General features: G+C 46.7%; 2 protein-coding genes across 3 annotated transcripts; one reads left to right on the forward strand and one right to left on the reverse strand.

Moving 5' to 3' along the window:
• Nucleotides 1–688: 688 nt before the first annotated feature.
• Nucleotides 689–3,681, forward strand: zgc:101810 (uncharacterized protein LOC493612 homolog). The gene is made up of 9 exons (XM_057027340.1): nucleotides 689–856; nucleotides 1,595–1,705; nucleotides 1,933–2,091; nucleotides 2,164–2,293; nucleotides 2,387–2,523; nucleotides 2,600–2,749; nucleotides 2,905–3,050; nucleotides 3,121–3,253; nucleotides 3,336–3,681. The coding sequence occupies exons 1-9, from the start codon at nucleotides 809–811 to the stop codon at nucleotides 3,504–3,506; spliced, it is 1,185 nt and encodes a 394-aa protein (XP_056883320.1). The 5' UTR covers nucleotides 689–808; the 3' UTR covers nucleotides 3,507–3,681.
• A 68-nt stretch (nucleotides 3,682–3,749) lies between these two features.
• Nucleotides 3,750–18,173, reverse strand: rin1b (Ras and Rab interactor 1b). 2 transcript variants are annotated; one of them, XM_057027338.1, is made up of 12 exons: nucleotides 17,898–18,173; nucleotides 13,001–13,132; nucleotides 12,765–12,879; nucleotides 12,563–12,635; nucleotides 12,349–12,440; nucleotides 11,549–11,724; nucleotides 11,130–11,408; nucleotides 10,488–11,037; nucleotides 8,608–8,916; nucleotides 8,389–8,520; nucleotides 7,674–7,831; nucleotides 3,750–5,500 (listed from the first exon to the last, which is right to left on the reverse strand). In XM_057027338.1, the coding sequence occupies exons 2-12, from the start codon at nucleotides 13,130–13,132 to the stop codon at nucleotides 5,177–5,179; spliced, it is 2,340 nt and encodes a 779-aa protein (XP_056883318.1). In that variant the 5' UTR covers nucleotides 17,898–18,173; the 3' UTR covers nucleotides 3,750–5,176. The 2 variants fall into 2 exon arrangements, with proteins under 2 accessions (XP_056883318.1, XP_056883319.1); XM_057027339.1 differs by having other exon boundaries at nucleotides 11,136–11,408; nucleotides 17,898–18,172.
• Nucleotides 18,174–23,492: the final 5,319 nt, after the last annotated feature.

Raw genomic sequence — 23,492 nt, forward strand, 5'->3', positions numbered from 1 at the left:
ATTTAACTACAAACACTTACCAAATGTTTAAACTTGACTAAGTTTTTAAATAATTGTTTCCGTTACTCCTACAAAGATTTGCGTTAGCTTTACGCTACAAACCAAGATGGCGCCATTTAGTCAACTTTAAGATGAGCAGGCAAAAGAGCCGAAATGACGCCACCCACAGTCGATTTAGAGTTTATGTCGGTGAGGTTATTTCCTTGTAATTTTAACAAATTAATTTAGTACAGTGTTTATTCTGATAATCTGAGAGTCAGTTAAACAAGTTGATTAGTTTAAGGGTGACTTGTCAGCCCAGTTAAGATGTACTATAACATTTAATATGATTGCATGTGGGTGCTATTTGCTAATTAAGCTGTTTTAAAATATGTTTATTACAACAAAACGTCACTTTTTTCCAATTAAAAGTGCAGGCACCTGATGATTTTATGCAATTCAAAGGAAGATAATCGCATGATATTACTCACATTTAGATAAAGCAATGATACTTTATCACCTTATGTACCCTAAAAAAACTTACTATGAAAACATTACACTTTTCTGGAAAATAAATGTTTTTCTAAGAAAAGCAAATTTAATGGGATAAAAGGACAGTTTCAGTTAGACTACATGTTTCTTTTATGGTTCCCTTCCTGTCTCAGAAAAGGGGAGTCTTTGCATTCAAGTCCCGCCTTGAACGGGCAGGAGAAAAATCCTCTGCCTACCTGTCAGGCGTCGTCCCAGATAAATCCATGTGACTGTGTTCCTCGTCTGCTGGGGCCCCTTCCTTTCAGCAGGAAGCATCCGTTCTGTTCATAGGTAAAACATGGACAGCGAGGGCAGAAAAGTGGTGGTCTGCGACAATGGAACAGGGGTAAGTCCAGTCAGAAGTGTGTAACATTACTTCTAAAGCATTTTATTAAGAGCGGCTAATGCAATTTAGCTGATCAAACTGTTGTAAAGGCTAAAGATTTAGGTGTTGTTTGGTTGTTGTTGTTTTTTTAACAAAAAGCAAATTTTTACATCAGCAAAGTTTCTGAATTGCTTCAGATAAACCCTGATGGGCATGAAGCTGTGTGCAGCAGCCTGATTTCAATTTTGTCTGGACTTGTCAGTCTGCACAGAACCATAAATGGTTGCAATAAACTGCAAAAAAGGAGGAAGCGTGATAGAAAACTGTTGTGCTGCTGCAATTATTAACGGCATTTAAGAGAAAAGTCGGACCTGCCGGAAAGAGAAAACAATTCTGTTGTTTTTTGGGTCTTCTGCGTGGAATGCACGGCATCCCTGCAGGCTAAAGAATGTATTTATGGTGACAGAGGCAAGTTGAGACACTGCTGTATTAGGTGTTGCCATGACACGCATAAAAGCAAAGGTGTTTCTCGAGTTGCGTGTCTTTTACTGTATATAGTCTGAAGCACTATACTGGCTATGGATTAGACCCAGATTCATCTCAAGAGTACTGATTTATCAGTGTAAATGCATACAAAAGCCTAAATGATGGCCTAGAAATGAAAATGTGCGCTGCTGAAGTGTGCAAAAGCTTTCGGTTGCAGTTCCGTTGCATTAAGGAGAAGTTCAACAAGTGCATAAATATACTTTATTGTCGCAGTTCGTCAAGTGTGGTTTTGCTGGCTCCAACTTCCCCGATCACATCTTTCCCGCCATGGTGGGTCGACCCATCATACGATCTGCAACCAAAATGGGAAATTTTGAGATTAAGGTGAGCTTGAGAACACATCAGCTGCAATTTGCTGTGCAAAGATTGACAACACGGGACGTTTCACTGCAGAATCAACATGCATTATTTTGCATGCAGACATTGTGCTACGCTCCAGAAGAGCATAGGTGGGCTCTTTATTGAAGATTATTTCTGGTCATTTTTGTTTTAATACTCATCACAAAGACACAAATATTGGTACTTTTGCATTCATCACCTATTAAAACCAGGACCTGATGGTGGGCGACGAGGCCAGCGAGTGCCGCTCCATGCTGGAGGTGTCCTACCCCATGGAGAACGGTATGGTGCGCTGCTGGGAAGACATGCTTCACCTTTGGGACTACACCTTTGGCCCCGACCGCTTGGACATCGACCCATCGGAATGCAAGGTGGCTACTGACGCAATTGTTAAGACCTATTAAGAGATCATGTGTGACTGGGTTTTGTTTCTGTCCTTGAAGATCCTGCTGACAGAGCCACCCATGAACCCCACCAAGAACCGAGAGAAGATCACAGAAGTCATGTTTGAGAAGTACCAGTTTCATGGCATTTACGTGGCCATTCAGGCTGTGCTGACTCTCTATGCTCAGGGTAGGGCATTGCAACATCCAGACCCTTCCGGTTCAGATTTTAAAACCAAAAGAATGAATAAAAATGAGTGATGCTAATCGATCCGGTCTGCAGGCTTGCTGACCGGTGTGGTTGTCGACTCTGGCGATGGTGTCACCCACATCTGCCCAGTGTACGAGGGGTTCTCTTTGCCCCACCTCACACGCAGGCTGGACATCGCAGGACGTGACATCACGCGCTACCTCATTAAAGTGGGCTTACGCAGTGACAACAAAGCCGAGCCACGCTCCCCTGAGGAGACTGATCTCTTCCTTTTCCCGCCGTCAGCTCCTGCTCCTCCGAGGCTACGCCTTCAACCATTCGGCGGACTTTGAGACGGTGCGCATGCTGAAGGAGAAGCTTTGCTACGTGGGGTACAACATCGAGCAGGAGCAGCGCCTGGCCACAGAGACCACCTATCTGGTGGAGGTGTTCACGGTAGGTAAAGACTCCAATGCTAATTGAACATAGACAGATGGACATATCGGATACATCAATCTGCGTATTTCTTCCAATATCCACTTGTAAAACATTGTGCAAATTAAACCGCTCGATTGTCAGAGATGCTCAAATATTCATCTCTGGTTTTGCAGCTCCCCGATGGCCGGCAGGTGAAGGTTGGTGGGGAGAGGTTTGGGGCCCCTGAAGCCCTTTTCCAACCTCATCTCATCAACGTGGAGGGGGTGGGAGTGGCTGAGCTGCTATTCAACACCATCCAGGCTGCAGATATTGACCTCAGGTCTGTTGAGTGACAATGCCTTAAAACGATTATATTCAAACCCAAGACTCACAATGGATCTCCTATGCAGGGGAGATTTCTATAAACACATCGTGCTGTCAGGAGGCAGCACCATGTACCCTGGGCTTCCCTCCCGACTAGAAAGGGAGATCAAGCAGCTTTACCTTGAGAGGGTGCTGGATGGAGACACCCAGAAACTATCAGTACGAACCTCAGCATCAACAATACGGTGTTGCTTTATTGATCATAGGCATGATGTCTCTCCGCCTATTTTCCCCCGTGCAGAAGTTCAAGATCCGCATCGAGGACCCTCCCAGGCGTAAGCACATGGTGTTCCTGGGCGGTGCCGTGCTGTCCAACATCATGAAAGACAAGGACTCCTTCTGGCTGACCAAGGCCGAGTATGACGAAAAAGGCCTAGGAGTGCTGCAAAAACTGGGAGGTGGTGTCAGATAAAAAAAAAAGGATTAAACTCTAATATATAACTTTTCTGGCAACTCGAAACTTAAACATTTTCTTGTAGTTATGCATACTGTAAACTCAGAGGCGGATGAGGTTGTTGCATTTAAAATATTAAAAATCCCATAGAGTGTAAGAGGCTTTAAAAATAATAAACAACATAAAACGCAAATCTGTGTCGTGTGCTGCCACCTAGTGGCCACCCACTGTACAAGGCTGCATGTACATTGTCAACAGCTATTGCAATTCCATGTTTATTGCGATACTGAGTAACCTGACAAAATACAGGAAAATGAGTGTTTCCACACACCGAAAATAAATTAGTGCACTCACAACATGAACACATGCTTCACGCACACGCCACATTCGCAGAAACCTCCAGGTTAAAGTGGGGGGAGGGGGGGAGAGCATGCAATAATGTTCAAAGCACGGCTCACGTCTGGACACCTCGGCATAGCCACACTCAGGTTCGATATCTACCCAACAAGTTGAACAATTAAAAGGTTTAAGTTTAGAATACACAAGAGAATCTGTAATGACGGCGGGTTGAACAGTCGTCCAACAGCGACGACTTGCGGCAGGAAGTCGTCAGAGGCGACGGAGATCACGTTTACATTCAGCCAGTCGCAGCGAAGGCTCCGGATTAGCAGTTGGACTGTCCTCCCAGTCCCGACTGTAGCGCCGTCGAGAGAAAGAGAGAGGAGGAAAAAGAAAAGAGGAAAGCCTCAAATGCGAAGGGTTACCGGTTTTCGATGAGGGGAGAAAAAATAGGATTTGAATACATTCGGAGGTCGTTCAGCGAGTCTGCTGAAGGTCGCCTGATTGAGATGCTGTTTTTGGTGATCCTCAGAGCTGGTGCTTCGCCATCACATCCCTCCTGCCCCCTCATTACTCCTCCTGCCAATACATGTAACAGCACATGGAGGAGAGTATCGAAAGTACCAAAATTAAACCTACTTTTTTTTTTGGAGGGGGGGGGGTGTCTGGAAAATAAACAGCCATTTCCAGTGCTTTTCATTGCCTCTAAAATAAACGTCTCTTATGACAAAATGGCCACTTTTTTAATCCGTTTCGTCACTTTGGTGTTGAGGGTTTTTTTTTTTTTTTATATCATTGTTCACCCGATACGGTTCCGTCCAATCACCTGCAGGCGTTTACACAATTATGCAAACATCTTTTCACCCAGAACTATCCAGTGAAAGGGTTACATCACCGCGGCGGACAGTGCCTTCTCCTGTGCGTACTGGATTGTGTTTCCAGGCAACAGTAGTCTTTGGAATTGAGCCTCTTCAAGTTTGATGATGATGTAATCCCTTCATGGTATAACTCTGGGGGGGGGGGTGTCATGGTTCAAATCACAACCAAAATCCATTAATTACACATTTTCCAAGTCACAAACAGCACACTCCTTTACATCAGCAGAGTGGTACAAATTTTGGCAGAAATCCTCCATGTCGGTCTGGTTTTGCTCTGCATGCGGGTCCATTCTGGGTTTTACCGTTTAAGGTCTTGCTCCCATTCGGGAGAAAGTCCTGCAGTTTTTCACAAGTCCTGACCCATGACGAGACAACACACCGCCAAAGAGAAAAGAGATAGAACAAGAGAGAGAGAAAGCAAGAGAGAGAGAGAGCAAGCGACCATCCCCCTCCTCCCTCCATTCCTCCCACTCACTCCTCGCACACCGACTCGCTCAGGTCCACGGCGCCACCCCTGGTGAGCCGCCGCATCTTGCTGAAATCATGGTCGGTCCTCAGGTAGGAAAGCGAGGGCCCCCCCTCGCTGTGGCTGGCCAGGTCCTGGGGCTGGGCCTGAGGCGGCAGGGCCCTCATCTCGCCGCCGCTGCGCCAGTACAGGGTGTACTGCTGCGGGTCAGACACGCCGAAGGTGGAGGCGCACAGCTGGGCAAGGGCCTGGCTGGACTCCCCAGCTCTCCACTGCAACGTCCGCACGGCGCTACGCTCTCCGTCCTGGAACAGTATCCGAACGCATCTCTGGAAAGAGGCGGGGAGGGAGGAGGTGGACAAGAGGAAGAGAGACGGGAGAAAAAAAAGTGAGTGAGGCTGCGCTGATGCAAACCACAGGTCAAAGGTCGAGGGCAAGAGAGGGGGAGGAGAGAGACGTGCAAACACAGGGGTTATAATCCGCTGCAAAAGAAATGAGCTCAAGTGATGCTCGGCAAATAAATATGCATCTACTTCTTCCCACACACGAGCAGCAGGTCCGGCAGCCCTGTGAAAAATCCAAAAATGCTCTTTTTTTCCATTAAAAAGCTTCAACGACAAACTGGAAGTTTCCTCCCGCAAGTTAACCAGAAAACTTCCCGATGATTTTAAAGCAGGAAAAAAAAAGAAAACAACAACAAACCCAACAACCACAGTAAACGATCCCGTATCGGGGCATTACGTAACGTCAGATCCACTAGTCCCAAACGCGCACATGCAAAACAGTGAAAATAACATAAATCAATGAGGGCAGCAGCAATTACAATCAACAAGTCTGCCTAATCAAACACTTACAGAGTCACTGAGCTCCTCGCTGTCCGTGTGCATACCTGCTTCGCTGGTTAGAGGCAGCTCGATAAATTTCATGTTATCTGACCGCCCACTTCTTCATAGCACTTGGCTCACTGATCCCCGCCTGTGTCAGTGGAAAATCTGGCTGCCGGGTGAGTTGGATCGGCTATTTGAAGCCGGGAGAGGCACCACGTGACAGGGCAGAATCGCTGTGGATGACAATGCCTTTCGCGTAGCCCCCCTCCCCTTTTTCCTTCTTGGCACCTGGTTACCGATCTGGGCTGGAGGGAGAGGTGCCAGGTAGAATTCGGCGTATTTGTGCGGTGGTGCTTGCCCGAGTTGTGACAGATTAGAGGATTAACTTTAAAACCGCCCCCCCTCCCAAGAAAATTACCAATCGCCTCAAATTGATTTGAAAATCGTTTGCACACATGTGCGGGACGTGTCCCTTTTGATGGACGACAGTCACTATTGCTCGTTTACCCCCCCCGCCCCACCAACAATGGCAATCCGGTGAGCAATCAGAATAATTAAGGCAAAATCTGACCTCTTTCGGTGGATTATTGCCTCGGTTCCGCAGGTGCCCGTCAATTTTAGGTCAATTGAAAACTACACATACATAACATCAAAGCAAATGTACAGAGTCAAAGAAGGAAATCAAAGTACAAGTTTTCACAACAAAAATCTCCACACACACACACACACACACACACACACACACACACACACACACACGGTGGTGCAGTCGCCTTGTGTGTGTGTGTCCTTGTATTTGCTACATACCGAGGACCAAAGCACATTCTACTAGCAAAGTAAGGACACTTGTGGGAAGTGAGGACATTTTGGCTGGTACTCACAACTTCAAAGCACTCTTTTTGGGTTAAGATGGATTTTGGTAGGGTAGCTGGAGAATGCATTATATCTATGAATGTCCTCACAGAGACAGAAGTTCACAGATATGTGTGAATGTGCGTGTGTGCGACCAGTGTGGCGTCTAATCCCGCCTCTCGAGGGCGTGACCTTGATTAGAATTGGGGTTAGGGCTGGGGGCAGTGTACAGAAAACAGATGGATGATGGTTATACCTACGGCTAAATGATGTCATTATGACCTCAGGTGCTACATTTTAAATGCTAAAGCACAAAACAGTGAACTTGGTTAAATACACTAATGCATTAGTGGACTGTGCTTTAATTCCTACAGAATATCACATGCTTAAAAGGTGAACAATCTCAAATAACGCCTTTCTTTTGGCTGAGAGGAGGAATTTTAGGAGAGGCAAGTCTTGAATAAATTGCGTAATTTGTTTAATAACAGGCTAATGGCCAAATTAGACCTAAAGAATCAGAGAAACTACCCTAACAACCTATTGGACAACAATACATTACAGCTGTGAGTGCGTAAAATATGGGTAGATAAAAACAACACAGTTTTGGCTCCGATTCATTCATGCAGAGAGGAGAACATCCCATAGAATGTGCGAGTAGGAGTTCATGTTGTCTACATCAATCGGGGCTTCGCAGAGCGTCAGCGCGCGACAGCTATGAAGTAACCCCGCTGTCAGAACCCACACACACACACACACACACACACTCACACACACACGCACACACACACACGGCCAGTTGTAGCAGAAACAGGGCGCTGCCCACCTGACTCTGCTGGCTCTCCCTCTGTCTCTGTGCCTCACGGCTCCGCCTGCAGCTCCACTCCTTCAGCGCCTCCTGGGTCTCTTGGGTCGGCGGCTGCTCCCTGTCCCACTTCTGGATCAAACACAGGCTGGCGTACACGCAGGTCAGGTAGTATCCACCTGGGCACGAAGCGGGCGCACACATCCTCTGTTTACATTAGGTCTGATGACCGATTATGTTGATTTATATACGTGTGTGTAGTTTATTTTTCATATTTCACCTGAAACAATGGTCACTGATTACCGTCACTAATCTGTACAAATTACTATAAACTGTCTTTTTTTGTACTTTTGCAAAATCTGTTGCGTGGTCTGCAAGTCGCAAGATAAAAATAAAATCAGGCAGGAACTATTTTTAGGGGGAAAATATCACCATTTGAAGAAAACACTCATCTAAATTGTCCCTAAATACATTACACATTTATTATAACGGCATTATCATTATTATGAGCTGTTGAATTATTGTGAAATTGACAATTAATGTCTGCAGATGTACAATGACGGTTTCGAATCTTGTCATCAGTGAATCATTCAAGCTCGTCCTCACACGTGCGCTAGTTTAAACTAAAAAGCACATGTGTGATGACGAGTTTAAGTGATCCAGCAGACACAGATATAGACACACAAACACAAAAAAGCCATTCTCCAACCCAATGCAAGGAGGATCAGGCTCGTACCCTCTCCTCCGAGCCAGGAGGGCTCCAGCAGCTCCATCATGTACTCCACCTCTAGCAAGACGTGAGGCCTGTTGCACTCCACGATCACGTAGGACAGCGATGGCAGGAAGTCATCCCAGCTCACTTCCTGTCCTGGGAAAAACGATAAGGCGCGGCAGGCTTTTTGAAGATCGCCAGATTTTTAAAGTAGGGCCGTGATTTAAAGAAATTTGACCTCACCATGTAAGGTTCCCATGGACTTGTGGACGCACTTGCACACTTGAAGCAGCAGCAGCACCTTGTCGATGGGCGAGTGCGTCCTCTGCATCAGGGCCAGCTTCTGCTTCACCCTCTCCACTTCCCGGCTGTCCGGGACCCCCGTCCGCACGCCAAGGCGCTCCATGGCCGCGTCCCCCTTCAGGCGGAGCAGGTTCTGCACCAGGCGCTGGGTGCTGCCGTCCCTGCTGTGCAGCTCGGACAGAGCTCGGTTGAGGTGGGTCCTCAGGGGCCTGAGCACGCAGGAGAACATGGCCCGTTCCAGGGCCAAGTCTGAGGGCAGAAGGAAGGTAAACATTTTACTCCCACTGCTGTTTTTAGGCTCTTCATTGGCAAGAAGAGGATTCTTGTTTTACAGGTGCTGGCATTAGAAAATAGAAAATTGTGCATCATTTTAAGAGATATTTATCGAGTAAGAAGTAAAAAGTCTAAACAAATGAGATTAGGGCCAAGGCTATACTGAGGAACTTGTGCAGTTTGATGATCCTTTTAGCTTCAAGTATTTCGCTAAAGCAGTCGCCTATAGACCGTGTCGCATTGGGGTGCGTTTGATACGAGACACTTTGTGTGACTGACGGGTGGGACCCCCTCGTTTAAGATACTTTAACACTCGGTCCAGTTGGTGCAAACATTGCTCTGAGTACTCATTGACCAGGAAGGCTATTTTCCTTCTCTGTACTGGGATGCTGAGCTATTTTTCCACCTCCCCGTGGATGTGTTACACATGTGGACACACACTGGCCAGGTTCTGCCAGTGGGCAGTCCTGACGAACAATTCTCCAGTGTGTCCCGTTTGTCACTCGGCGTCAACACTCGTTTTCATCCCTCCTTTTCTAAACATTCCCGAGGGTTCCCACCCTGCTCCCCCTTCCAAATAATTATCATTCACACCCCTCTCCTTCCTCTACCAACTCCCGGCGTCCCTCTCGCTGCAAACTACTGGCTCGCGCTCCACAAATTTGTAACTGATTACGGTTTCAAAGTATCCTCCCTATTTCTATCTCTTCCTCCCACCCTCCCCTGAATCGTGCTGCTCTTCAAGTGTGCGTGGGACTGCGATATCTTTTTATGATAAACGAGGAGGAGAAAAAAAAATGCTAATGCCTCCCACAGCCGCAGCGCGAGATAAATCGAAATCAGAGCCCAGGAAGGGAGAGAGGGAGGAAGGAAGGATGGGAGGAAGGAAGGCAGTGGCTGTACCCCCCCCCCCCCCAGAAGCCTCTGCACTTTCAGGCATCCGTCCACCACACACTTATGCACACAAACTCGCTCCAAAACACGCGCACGCTCACAGATTCAGTCGGAGCTGAAAAGGAGCACGAGTGCAGGTCCGCCGGGCGGCTCTTTCCTAATACTGTTTTCAAGAGACAACAATGATGCTTGTGAATGATGCTTTTCACTAAATACCAGGCAGCCCACCATTTACCAAATAAGGCTGTCTGTTTTCCTAGAACTGTGTCCTCTGCTTGAATTAGCATCAAGGTTTTTTTTCTAGCTAGAATTAGCTATTCTTTGCTTATTTCCTGACTCCCCCGCCCCCCTTGTCTATATTTTAGCCAAGTTTTGCATTATAAAACCTTTGTCTAGCTGTGTTTGAAGCAATTTAAACCTTGGTATGGGAGATGTGTACATTTTCACATGGAAGAGAAATTACAAGTGGTCCCATGAGTAGCCCCTGAGGCACGCCTTTGTTGATGGTGAATGAGTTAGCAGCTGTTTTATCACACACGCTGAAATGGTGTGTTTATTGGATAAAAAGCTTTTTAACCACTAAATCCTCATCAGCAAAATGGTATTTTACAATTTTGTATAAAACACCGACACGTCACGTCGTAAAGGTTCACCTTTCTCGTTCTCTGGTACCAGTGTCTCGATGGGGGGTTCCAGCTCTCCGCTGTCCATCAGGCAGCACTTAGCCTGGGACAGAAAAAGCCGCAGACCCTGCAGCAGCTGCACCGACGTCACCCGTGATGAAGACGCAGATGAGGATGAAGAGGAAACCAAGCTTTTCAGCACCTCTCTTTGCTCCAGGAGGAAGTCTTGAACCATACCCCCGAACGTGGACCTCCTATCTCTCGACAACTCCTCCACCAGCCGGGTTAGCCTCTTGTCCGGGGCAAAGAAACACACGAATGCCTCACTCATGCGGTGAAGGCCGCCACGGCCCCGGGAGCGCAGGAGCGGCGGCCGTGGGTGGAGGACAGTTTGGGCTCCGACCACGGTCTCCGAGTCTGAATCCGAGTCAGGGTCCTCATCCATGCTACTGAAGGAGCTGTTGCTGTCCAGCTCTGCCAGAGACGGAGCGGGCCGGCGTTCCAGGGCCTGAACAGTCACCTCGATGCCCAAATCCTCGACTAGCTCAGACTGCTGCAGAGGCTCTGTCTTTGGACGCGTCTGGACCAGGACAGAAGTTACAGTGTAGAGGAAGAGCTTATTTAAGTTGCTACTCAACACTTGCACATATTTCAAGCTAAAAATTGTTGTACTTGTACCATGGAGAGAGAAACCACATCCTCTTCTTCTACAGAGCCCGGCGACACCGCGGGGGTTCTCCTCAGGACCCCAGCCCCGGGATGAACTCTCCTTTGGGGGTTGGCGCCATCCTTCTGCAGTCTATCCAACCCGGGCTGGTCCTCCGATCCCGAAGGGGAGTAGGATCCAACCCCTTCGAGGGAGAGGTTCATGGAAGACTCTGAGATCCGGAGACGCATGCTGCGCTTAAAGCGGTTCCGCTTGTTGGAGGCACTGTGGTTCACAATTTGAGGCTGATGGAAGGAAGAAAAAAGGTCCATTTAAGCATCATCCCTTTATTATTCACAAATGATTTTTTTTGCCATATTTTGAGTTGTTTCGAGTAAAGTTTCTGTTGTATGAAATAAATCATCGTGCAAGAAACGCCGCTAACCTTGCTTTTAACCTCCAGTTGTAGGAAGAGCGGGTTGATAAAGCAGATTTTTCCCTGTCTGCTCTCAGTCAGTGGTGTGCTTCCCTCCGGGTTCAGGGACGTTTTACCACCAATGGATGGGAAAATGTCCAGTAATCCATTCTGAATGTCTGAAGCGCTTGGGACGCTCCAGAAGTCTACGGAGAAAATACAACATTTTAGCTAAGAAGGATCACGGAAACGCTTCAGAGGGACTCAACAATCGCCATCGATTCACAACCATCAGATCCATAAACCGCTAATGTAGTAGCAAATTAATATTAAAACAAGCTGGATTGGACAGCGTAACATTTTTAATTTGCCAAAGAGCGACAGACGATCCTGATCACAATGACTAGTCATCTGATTTTTTGTTGTGGGCCCGCGGTGTGAAAGTCGTCGGAGTCGCAGCCCGGCGTCACAGAATCGCTTTTGTCACTCTTAGCCATCTTGAAGTCACACCTCACCCTCTGCTGCAGCGCGGCGTCAGTACATGCTACCGTGCTAAAACAGACGCGAGCTGGCAGCCACAACTTTAGCCAGCAACATTCACACATTTGCAGTAGTAGTCACCAGACAGAGCAGCCTGAAATGTGCAAGAAAGTCCACAGCCATTAGAATATTTTTCTATTTTCTAACCTTTGCGTTAAGCTTAGGATGCTAACGCTTATGGTGTTTTTACGGATAGCCACGGGTAACCTATAGCACTTTCAGGATTGGTGAAGTGGATGTTAATTCAACCCCCACCAGGGGGTTATTTTTTTGGGGGGGGGGGATTGCACCTTGTCCCATGTGTGAGATGGCCTCCAGCTGTCTGTGTGTCGTTGCCTTGGCGATGGCGTCTGGTAGCTGCAGTGGGAACGGCAACACATCTCTGCAGACAAGCGAGAGGGAGAACTTTGAATTCCAGGGTTGCTGGGCGAACTCTGCGGAGATTACAATCCTTCATGCACGCACAAGCTAATCAGAGGTTATGCTAGTCTCTCCCAGGCTCACCTGCTTATGCAGTAGAAGGCCACGAGGCGACACAGGTCGGGAAAACTGAGCGCCGAGCTCTCCAAGGCGAATGCTGGTTATGGAACAGACAGAGATTGACCGACGGGTGTGAAGGCAGCAGGACAGGCGTTTAAAGGGCATGTTCTTGAACGCAGCCTCAGCAGTGGCAGCCGCCGCGGGCAGGTAAGGCGATCATACTCACTGGAGTCCTCCTCGCAGATCAAGCACTCCTGAACCGAGGAGGCGCTCTTGTCGGCCGTCACTCTCAAACACAGCACCTTCCTCTGGCTGGAGATGCATTTACGCACCAGAAAAGTCTGCAAGCAGCGAGAGTCACAGTGGAGAGGAGAATAAGGCAAGAATGAAACTTTTTCCTGTACCGTGCTTTACGTATCTGCTTAAGCTGATAAATCTTTGAAGGAGCTGACTGGGACGCACCCCGATGGGCTCCCTGAGCAGGATATACAGGGCGGAGTCTCTGTTGATTGACAGCTGGAGCCACACAGGGTGGGTGAGCAGCAGACGATCCAGGACGCTGAAGGTCCGCTGAGGGCCGCCCGCCCCCTGCATCTTAAAGACAAGATTAGCGTACAGCACTGTCATTCGCGCTCTTTTTGTCAACGAGTTGTCAGCGTTTGTGTTTCTGGAAGGATTCAGAGAGGATAAAGCATTATTATTCAATTCATCTTGCTTAAACTTTTTTTTTTTTTTGGATGGGGGGGGGGTGTCCTGCATCCTCGTTTTGAGGGTAGCTGCAGTGTTCTTGGGGGATAAAGGTCATTGAGATTTTCCTTTAGCCAGCAGCTTCTCGGCTCATATGGATGCAAAGCATGCTGGGTAGTGGTCACTCACGCTCGCATTTCCGTGCATTTTATGTGAAGCTTGTCTGGAGGGATCTGGCTGAACAGGGCGACGTTTGCGCTGAGGCTAACGCACCTTCGCACATTCTTGAAACAAAGTCGGAACTCTTTATCCCTTTCACCCCCCCCCACCCGCTCGCTCTCTCTCTCTCCAGGTTGCTGCTGGATGTCACACTGCGTGGGCTGCTGGAGAAGGCTTGTGATCATAGCAGCAGATTGTTGCCGTGGCAACCCGGGCCTACACATCCTACCAGGCATTCCCACTCAGTGAAACACCCTCTCTTGGAGTTCGAGGGGCCCGTGCACGGAGCAACACGTGCATTCGCACAGACAGATATGAACAGGTTCCTTCATCTGAAAGGTTTTCCAGAGAGAGGTTTTATTCCTGGGCTATTATCAGGCTTGTTGTCTTTTTTTGGCGGCTTTTGCTAAAGGTTTCCATTTATCTCCAAGTCTGGGCTGACTGGTTGACAAATGTTTGATTATGTAGCTCGTGCTTTACTAGACTGGAGAGATTAAGCTCGTACAAGAATTGTAAAGTAAAAATGCCCCAGGCTAACGGGGTTTAAATGTTTAATTGATAGAAACGCAACAACGGTTCGCTTTAATAATCAGTTGGAGAGGTTTTTATATAGTTTCACAAACTGATTTAGCGATCGAGCCGATACCGTTGTTAATATGCTAATATGCTAATCAGGTTTCTAATCGTTATGCTGCATCGCTGCCACCATACGTTTACAAAAAGAGCATCTTTAAGGAAAGTCCTGACTTTGTACGAGACACCAGCAGGGCGAAACACCACATGAGTCCGGCATCTCAAGAATAAAAGAGAAAGAGGAAATAAAAAAGAGCAAGACCTCCAGGTTCTGCTAGCCATTTCCAGGTCCAACTTACATAAAATATAACACTGCCCACACACACATACACACACTTACGTAATTCCCTGAGAGAAAGAAAGACACATGCGGAAGAGAAAAAGAGATAATGTGATGGGGTGGGGTGGGGGGGGGTTAAAGTAGAAATCATCTTCAGAGAGCCTGTGGCGCTGAATTTCAGGTTGGCAGACTGGGGAGACACACACTGCGGAGCCAACAAGGTGTTTACACACCCGAAGGCAGCTGGAGCATCTGACGAGTAAAGAAGAGAGGGAGACTCGAGTCAAGGGCGACGGAGGGAAAACAGCGCTGGGGCCAGCTGTGCCTTTTTTGGTGGGGGTTTCGGGGGGAAAAAAGCCCAAAATGTTTCTTTCACTGGGGTTCGATAGGTGAAGAGTGAAGGATGGGTTGAGCAGGAGTGCGAATCAGAAATGCCAAAAATCAGCAGGCTGCTAACGGCTATTTTGAAATGGAGGCGTTTTTTTTGCTTAATTAGTGACTGAGAGGAAGAACCTGGGGTTATTTCTGTCTTGAAAATGCTACGAAATGTCTTTCCACCCTTTAATATGCAAGAAGCATCAAAACTATGACAGCTTCTATCTTTATTTTTTACTTCCGGGCGTTGCAGTAATGACAGGTGATTTGCATGTACATGCTCAGATATGGAGCCGCTGCAAACACACTTATCTTTTCTAAGATTCAACGTAATGGCAGTGAGTCGGGTCACAGCGGTAAACCGGTGTCGCCTTCACTGCATCTTTCACCATCTTGAGCTCCAGACAGACGGCAATAAATGCCATGTTAGCCGTTATCAGCACTTTGCTGGCTGTCGCACGGTCCTGCCAGGCTTTTCCCCAGTTTGTGGAAGGCGGTTCAAAACTCAATGTCTGTAGGGATCATGCCGTTTGGTTTGTGGTGAAATTCAGGAAGATTTTAATGGAAAAGGAAGGATATGATGAGAAATGTTCACAGGCATGTTAACAAATGTTTTACTCTTTCTTTGAGCTAGCTTTTGAGAATAGTAGCCTATGTAGGGAATTTTAATTTGTGAGTTATGTATAGAGATTTGTAGAGCTTAGCATAAAAAACTGACATTGCACTTTATACCTAGATAAATTGTAGAAATTACCTCATCTAAGCTGACATGAATCCAATTTATGTGTCATTTTTGCAGAAACGTAAACACGTCATGGGAGCTGTGGTCCATTGTTTAGGTATGCTAACACCATAGCTCCACTAGCATAGCTAACACGCCTCTGTAACACATTGAGCTGACGATAACGATCATGAGCCATTTCCTCTCAAAGGGCCACTTTGCCCAAACAACAATCACGTAGGCAAATTATTCATCTCTAATTATAGCGTTTGACGCCGACAATCGCAAGACTGCACAAAAAAAAAAACAACAAAAAGAAAATCCAACTCATTTGCAAACCAGTGACCGTTACTGTGCGTGTGGGATGACTAATGGATCCACATAATTGCAGTGGGCTATAAGTATCTGCAGGGGGCATCGGTGCACAGACGCTAGCTGGTGACAGGTGTCCTTCTTGGTGCCTGTTGGAAAAAAGTACAGCAGGGGATGATGAAGAAAGATGAGGAATTGAGGGCTGGGAGGGTGTCAGAGAGACATTAGCATTTTACCCAGAAGTTTTCTGTTCATGTTATGAAGTTATGTGCCTAACCTTTAACAATAATTGAGTGAGAATGACAAGTCATATCTACTTTTTGTGATCTGCAGTGACCTCTGGATGATTCAGAGTGTGACTAATGAGAGGTCAGCACGGGGAGCACTTCACCCAAAATAAAGGAGCGTTAGGTAACGCGAGTGTCAATGCTACGCTGGAAAATCCTCTTCAGTTTTGGACTTTTGTGTCAGCACATCCGGCGGGTGCAGAGGTGTCTGGAGCGGCTCAGGTTATCATTATTCAACAACAGATACTGGTATCAAACCGAAGCGAGTGACGCGTGACTTAGATCCCCCATTTCAGGTTGTGTTAGAGTGACCACAAGAGGACAAACGCCTGCATTAATGCTGGTCTACCTGAAGAATGCTGAAACTCACCAGGTAAAACCAAGAACGCCGGCATCACACAGAAAGAGAAGATTTTCTGTTCTAAAATATTCACATTTATTAATTAATTCATAACTGATCAGAAAACAACCATTAACATGTTAACAACTTTGTAAAAGAACCACGTGATTTTAAAGAATGTTGTCCTACTTAAATATGGAGGGGGCGGGGCTTATTGATTTGCCGCAGCTGATTGGCTGATTCTTTTCGCTTCATTTCTCACCATCTCACATGATTATTTCACAGATTCTGTATGATTACATTGCCTTGTCCCCGTTGGAGGTGGCGATAGATGAAAATATTGCAATATTTCAAGAAAACATTAGTGTCGATTGAAACATGCGGCCTGGTTTTGGAGGTCGTTTTCTCTGTTTCAGCACAATCATTGATCAGAGCTTAATCCAGGAATGGTTTAGATTTGTGTGTGACCGGGGGAAAGCCTGGCCTCCACACAGGTCAGGTCACTGGATCTGTGCGCCGCTCCCAGCACCGAGGACAGACTGCTCAGCAGAGGACTGAACTCTGTCCAACAGCGCCAAGCGTCATGCTCGGGCACACTGCGATCACACTCCTCCTACACAACACAGGGGCAGAATGCACCCCTCCCCCCGCCCTCACCACACACACAAAAATACACACATGCCATGCCACCTTTCTGAACACATCATCCAGCCATCACAGCCTCGGTGTTGGTGGTTCTGCATAACCAGAGCAAACTCTCGGGGAGCAGGTTGGCTCCTCGTCTGCACCTGTACATCCGAAACAGGTCCTAAAAGGCCCCAGAGGGCCTTTTTACTCCACCGAATTAACGAGCAAAACAACAGCAAGGGAGTGGGAACATCACATCTACAGCAAACTCCCACACAGGCAGGATGGCACTTCGGTTTTAAAGTTATGTAACATTTCAGTGGTGTGAGATTACATTCACTTTGGCCCGTGAGGGGAGAGAGCAGATCAAGAAGGCTTCAGGAGTGAAAGTCGGAGTGGTTAATTGGGCATGTGACTGGCTGGCGCGTTAAAAGCACAGAAAAGTAGCAGAAAAGCAGGTTTAGAATCAAGTTTAGAATCAAGTTTGGAACCTCTCCGAGACTTCTGCTGAAACGTGACTCAGCTCCATTGCGCAGACCTGGCATTGGCACTAATGAGGAGTTGGTGGACACGTCAATGGACCTCTGCGGTTAAATGCAAATGCAGGCGCCCAAGGGTGGGGAAAACGCGTCAGAGCATGGTCACCGCGCTCATTAACTGATTAATTGGCGGAGTTACCCACGATTGACTGAGCACGGTTGTTTACCAGTGTGCCGCCTGTATTTGCTGACCGGAAACTACGCGAAACAACAAACGCCGACGCGTTTTGAAGTAGAAAAATGACAGCTTCAGGGGAGAAATTTATAAATTAAACTGCGAAAACAAAAAAAAACTCCGCATGAACACTCCCAAGAAAGTTCAGTGGGTCTATTTCGCAGCACATTTCTTTATTTCCCCCCCTTTAGACAACGAAAATTCCACCACAAGACGCAACTTACCTTCGTTTGGGAAGGTGGAAACAGGTGTTGCGCGCCGCCCGTGCGTGCGTTCCGCCGCCTGATCAGGCGTCCAAAGACGAAGGAATTGGATGGCTATGCACCAACGCGGCGCTGCAGAGTCGGAGTGTGGATCACCATGCTGTGGAAAACACGGGCACGTCGGGGAAATGCGCGCGGCTGTGGTGACAGGGCGGGGGAGCGCAATTTTTCTTTAAAGAAATTCTCTGAGCGTCTGAAGTGATACACAGTCACAGCAGAGACACCACCAACACCACCGCCTCCCTGATTCTGACACACACACCATATCACGTTATCCCTTATCCTAAAAACAGATATATGGAGAAGGCGGATTTCGTTTAGCAAATTGCAATAAAATAGGGCGTTTCCGGTCTGAAAAACCATGGAAACCCATAAATAATTAAAAAAAATTGCATTTGCAATATTATGTGATTTTCAGACTTTCAAAGTCTGTGGGAACATTAAAGATTCTCAAGGTCTAACACGCGCATTATCAACCGACTTAATTAAAAGTTTCACCTGAGGGAAGTGTACTTTTTTCCCTACGTTGGCGTGAACTGTTTTTGTTTTCCCGCATCCGCCCTTTGAGCAAGTGCGGGCTTGCGTGTCCTTTAGTCGCCACTAGAGGGAGACAAACGCCGCGATTCGTTTTGGGCCTTGAGGAGCTGCGGATGTTATAGTCCTCACGAGGACTGATTATATTTAAAATATCTTATATTTGAAGAAGAAAATGCAACAGGTACCAAAAGGTTTTAAACCAGTCACCTGAGGTTTTTTTTTTAACATTTAATGATATTAAACGTATAATTGCACCCTTTATTATTAGAATATACTGTATATATACTGTATATTATATATATAAAGCGGCTAACTCTTCTGAAGGGCAAATTGTGATGTAAGCATGGGTGCACTACTTTGCTTTGCAACAAATGTAGATAGAACTGCAGCAGATATCAACCACAATGGGGTCAATCCATAGGACCAATCTGTTCTCTGTGGGTGATATTGATTTATGTAACTCTAGGACTCAATTTTGTTGCCAAGTTGGGCTACATTGTTAAAGAATAATTGCTCTAACTTTCCATGCCAGATGTGTAAAAACTCAGACCTCACAATTATTAATTTTTATAAAGTTAATAACAAGAGGGGCAAAAATCAATTCCCGAGTCTAATAATGGTGCATTAAAATTAGATTTATGTGTGCTCTTTTAAAATAGCAACAATTTTGTGGGGAATATTTGTCTACTTTATATATGTTGATACATGGGTAAAGGACAGGCATTGCTCTCAGCTAGCATGCTACTCAATTCTTGATAAAGGCAGCTTAAGGTTTAATAATATTGACTAAAAACAAACCCAAAAAACAGATAACTGCATTTGCATCACTTGGCTTTTGTAAGCAATTTATTTCCAATCTGGCACAGACCATTGTGCCCTCCAAAGTCTGGGCCGACTGACGTCTTTCTTACCATTTTCTCAGGATCCGCTCTGGTAAACACACTCAGGGGTTTGGGGAAACTATGGCTCAAATGATGCATGGCTCTATGAATTACATCACTGGGCATTTGCCACGTGGTGACAGCTCCCACTCTCCAACATCTTTCACGTGCCAGATCACCTCCTCCAGCGGTGTGGCTGCCATCATGGCCAAGATAATGCTAATTAATCAGAGCATGTGAGCATGCTAACACATAAATTATCCCTCCCTTCACTCTTGTCTCTCTCTCTCTCTCTCTCTCTCTCACACACACACACACACACACACACACACACACACACACACACTGCCCTCAAACCCTTTAGAGTGTGGAGTAAAATGGAAGTGATATATTGTGGTTTCATTGCTGCAGAAAGCATCTCTGAGTCACAGGGAGAAATAAGCAGAGACACTGGACACTGCTGCAAGAAAGGATAACGTGTGTGAGAGAGAAATGATAGGTACAGTAGCCGCATAATAATGTGCTAGTGCTTGCAGCTCACAATGATGTGCAACTCCTCTTACCTTCATATAGAAAAGGTCATTTAAACATATTTTTTCCTCATTGTGAATAATGTTAACAATCATCCTTTGTAGCCTACAAACTTGCTTACCTCTGCTGTACTTTGCAGCTCTGAGTGCATATTCTGTGCATCTACAAGCTAGCAGAAAGCTAAATGAGGCTAGAGAATCTTCTAAAATATGCCTCTACTGCTAAAACACATGGGATACAGGCGCTGCCATCTTGAACTGGTGACGTCACTTGCAGCCCATGTATGTTCAACCAGGAAGTGACTGCAAGTGTGCACATCTGTCGGCCAACTAGACTCCGATCAGGTTTGGATTGTCCATTAGCTCTCTCTGCCAGCAGGGGTCACTAGCACGCACATCTAATTGATGTATTGATGTACACATCCAATTAATGCGTACTTCATCTAACATCGGCTGCTTTAAACAGCAAAATTCAGCCCGAAGGCCGTTTTGTTTGTTAAAGCTGTTAGTACTAACTTAACACACATTTTCCCGTGTTTCCAAAAAAAAAGACATCCCTCTTAATCGACGACATTAGCCAAACGGAGCTACAATTCCAACCGCGCATTTTGAGCTCTTGCGTGACGCCACTTCCGCTAATAGTCAAAGTAAATAAAGACCAAAACAGCGTGAGCTTCTCTCCCCTCAATCGTTCCATAACTGTCACGAGCGCGCATCGACGTTGAAAGGTTGCTACGCAACCGTCGCTGATGAGCTAACTCCAAATGCGGGTAAATTTATATTCTGAATCTTTATACCATATTTTGACGATTTTATTTTGTCAGCTATAGCTGGTTTTAAAAAAAATGTATGCAAAGGATTCTTGTTTGCAGTATTTTTCGTTCCTGCGAAAAGTGCTAGCAAGGACCAATAGAAGAAGCTAGGAATTAAAACGGAAAAAAAATGGCTACCCTCAACTATCTTACCAGTGATTGGCTGGAATGTGGTTTGTTGTGTTTCGGTGTGCCTCCTGTCCCCAAGTGTTCCATTGATGTGTGTTGTGTCCGGAGAAAAAGCTTTGTCACAGTCGTTTCAGGGCACGGACCGAGACAAGATGCCAACAATTTGAGCCAAAAAGGAATAATCGCACTGGAATCATGGAAGATTGCCCATTGTGCCCACCGCAACCACTTATGACTGTGTCAATTCAACTCAAACACACTTCTGAAACCAGAGGGCCTTAAGTTGTCTGTGTAAATTCTCAGTCATCCAGGTCATTGCATCCAAGGTAGTTTTCTCTGTCAACTGGACTGGGTTTCTTCTCTTGAAGACGTTTCGCCTTCTATCCAGAAGGCTTCTTCAGTTCTGAAATCGCTGGGGAGAGAGCTTGAAAATATATAGCCCCTGTGGACCATTTGCATGCTAATGATCCGGGTGGTCACCTGAGAGTCGTTAGCAGGGTCGTTGGTCGGGTCGTTCACCTAGTTTCTGTTGAGGTGTCTCCCCTTTGTCTGCTGGGTCACATGGTGATGAGTCACTGGGTCTCCTGGAATGGTGTGAATGTTTGTTTTGCTGTTGGAAGGAGTGGAGGACTGCATTGTATGTGGGTGATAGGAAGTGCCTCAGGCCACCACCTCTGTTCAAGGATGGTTTCTCCAATTTAACATGGATAGCTTCCTTGACCCCCCTTTCAAACCAGTGGTCTTCTCTGGCCAGTATCCTTACTTGGCTGTCCTCGAAGGAGTGCCCACTCTCCTTTAAGTGTAAGTGGACCTGCTGAATCTTGACCCGAAGAGGTGGCACGTCTGTGTTGTGCCATTCTTCTGTGGAGAGGTTGTTTGGTTTCCCCAATGTACAGTTCCTTGCATTCCTCCTGGCACTGTACAGCATAAACAACATTACTTTGTTTGGGTCTTGGTGTCTTGTCCTTTGGGTGTACTAACCTCTGTCTGAGAGTGTTGCTGGGTTTGAAATGAACCGGTATGTCGTGTTTCTGGAGGATCCTCCTAAACTTCTCCGAGACTCCAGACAGGTAGGGGATGGAAACGCTGCAACGTTTGTTTCTCTCCTCCTCTCCTTTGCTGGGGTCTCGCTTTCTTGAGGTTTTGGTGGAGGCCCAGTCTGGGTAGCCACATGTTTTGAGAGCTGTCTTAATGTGGTCCTGTTCCTTCTTTCTGCCTTGGGATGTGGTGGGTATTTCTCTGGCCCGGTGTTGGAGAGTTCTGATCACTCCCAACTTGTGTTCCAGTGGGTGGTGAGAGTCAAACTGGAGGTACTGGTCAGTATGTGTAGGTTTTCTGTAGACTTCGATGGTGAGATTTCTGTCCTCAGTGATCTTGACCGCGCAGTCCAGAAAGGCCAGACTGTTTCCTTTTACATCTTCCCGGGTGAATTTTACATGCTCGTCTGTTTTGTTGAGGTGATCGGAGAACGCTTCCAATTCTTGTGTTTGAATTTTGACCCAGGTGTCATCAACATACCTGAACCAGTGGCTTGGCGCAGTTCCTGTGAAGGATGTCAGGGCCTGGGATTCCACCTTCTCCATGTATAGATTGGCAACTATGGGGGATACTGGTGAGCCCATGGCACAGCCATGTTTCTGCCTGTAGAAGCCTTCTCTGTACTGGAAATAGGTGGTGTTCAAACACAGGTCCAGCATGGTGCAGATTTGGGCCGGTGTTAAGGTTGTTCTTTCTGTAAGGTTCTTGTCCAATAGAAGGTGCTTGTGGATGGTGTCTATGGCACTGGCGGTGGGGATGCACGTGAAGAGTGATGTGACATCATAAGATACCATAGTCTCTTCTGGAAGTAGTGTGAGTCCAACGACTTTTTGAGCAAAGTCTTGGGAGTTTTTGATGTGGTGTGGGGTGTTGCCAACCATGGGCGACAAGATGGAGGCCAAGTATTTGGAAATGTTGTAGGTTACAGAATTGATGCTGCTTACTATGGGTCTGAGAGGGGTCCCTGGTTTGTGGATCTTGGGCAATCCATAAATGCAAGGGATGGTTTCTCCTGGATATAGACGGTAGTATTGTGGTCTGTCAATGGCTTTATCCTTTTCCAGCTTCTGTAGTAAGACACCTCAACAGAAACTAGGTGAACGACCCGACCAATGACCCTGCTAACGACTCTCAGGTGACCACCCGGATCATTAGCATGCAAATGGTCCACAGGGGCTATATATTTTCAAGCTCTCTCCCCAGCGATTTCAGAACTGAAGAAGCCTTCTGGATAGAAGGCAAAACGTCTTCAAGAGAAGAAACCCAGTCCAGTTGACAGAGAAAACTACCTTGGCGTCTCCCGGACTCAGAAACTGACAGCGAGGTGACAGCTAGAGTCACGGCTCCGAGGCCGGGGAGCGGCCGACTGCAGAGTCATTCGTGCCGCAGTTTTATTCCATCCGTTCAGTGCTGATACGCGTGATGAGGGATGCAAACGTAATTAAATCCTTGCAGAGCAACTGTTCATCCACAAGTTTCCTCCTGTGATGTCGCAATTTTCTTCTTTATTTTGTAGCTTCTCTTCGCCTGAGTTTCTAGATGGCCGACGTTTCAACGTGAGCTGTAGCAGTTTCTTCTCCTTTCGGCTTTGCTGCTATTCTGACCTTGTCTGGCCTCTGCTGTTCTAGT

The sequence above is a fragment of the Takifugu flavidus genome, chromosome 3 (genome assembly GCF_003711565.1).
Source record: "Takifugu flavidus isolate HTHZ2018 chromosome 3, ASM371156v2, whole genome shotgun sequence".
In the NCBI taxonomy this organism is placed as follows: Eukaryota; Metazoa; Chordata; class Actinopteri; order Tetraodontiformes; family Tetraodontidae; genus Takifugu; species Takifugu flavidus.

What these genes read in the sequence shown, in the direction of transcription:
- zgc:101810 (XM_057027340.1), top strand. Translation starts at nt 809, where the DNA reads ATGGACAGCGAGGGCAGAAAAGTGGTGGTCTGCGACAATGGAACAGGG. An exon ending in TGGGAAATTTTGAGATTAAG is followed by an intron (nt 1,706 to 1,932) that starts GTGAGCTTGAGA and finishes TATTAAAACCAG; the next exon opens with GACCTGATGGTGGGCGACGA. An exon ending in GAGACACCCAGAAACTATCA is followed by an intron (nt 3,254 to 3,335) that starts GTACGAACCTCA and finishes TCCCCCGTGCAG; the next exon opens with AAGTTCAAGATCCGCATCGA.
- rin1b (XM_057027338.1), bottom strand. Translation starts at nt 13,132, where the DNA reads ATGCAGGGGGCGGGCGGCCCTCAGCGGACCTTCAGCGTCCTGGATCGT. An exon ending in GGTACCAGAGAACGAGAAAG is followed by an intron (nt 8,917 to 10,487) that starts GTGAACCTTTAC and finishes TTCTGCCCTCAG; the next exon opens with ACTTGGCCCTGGAACGGGCC. An exon ending in GGGAGAGCCAGCAGAGTCAG is followed by an intron (nt 5,501 to 7,673) that starts GTGGGCAGCGCC and finishes GCCTCTTTCCAG; the next exon opens with AGATGCGTTCGGATACTGTT.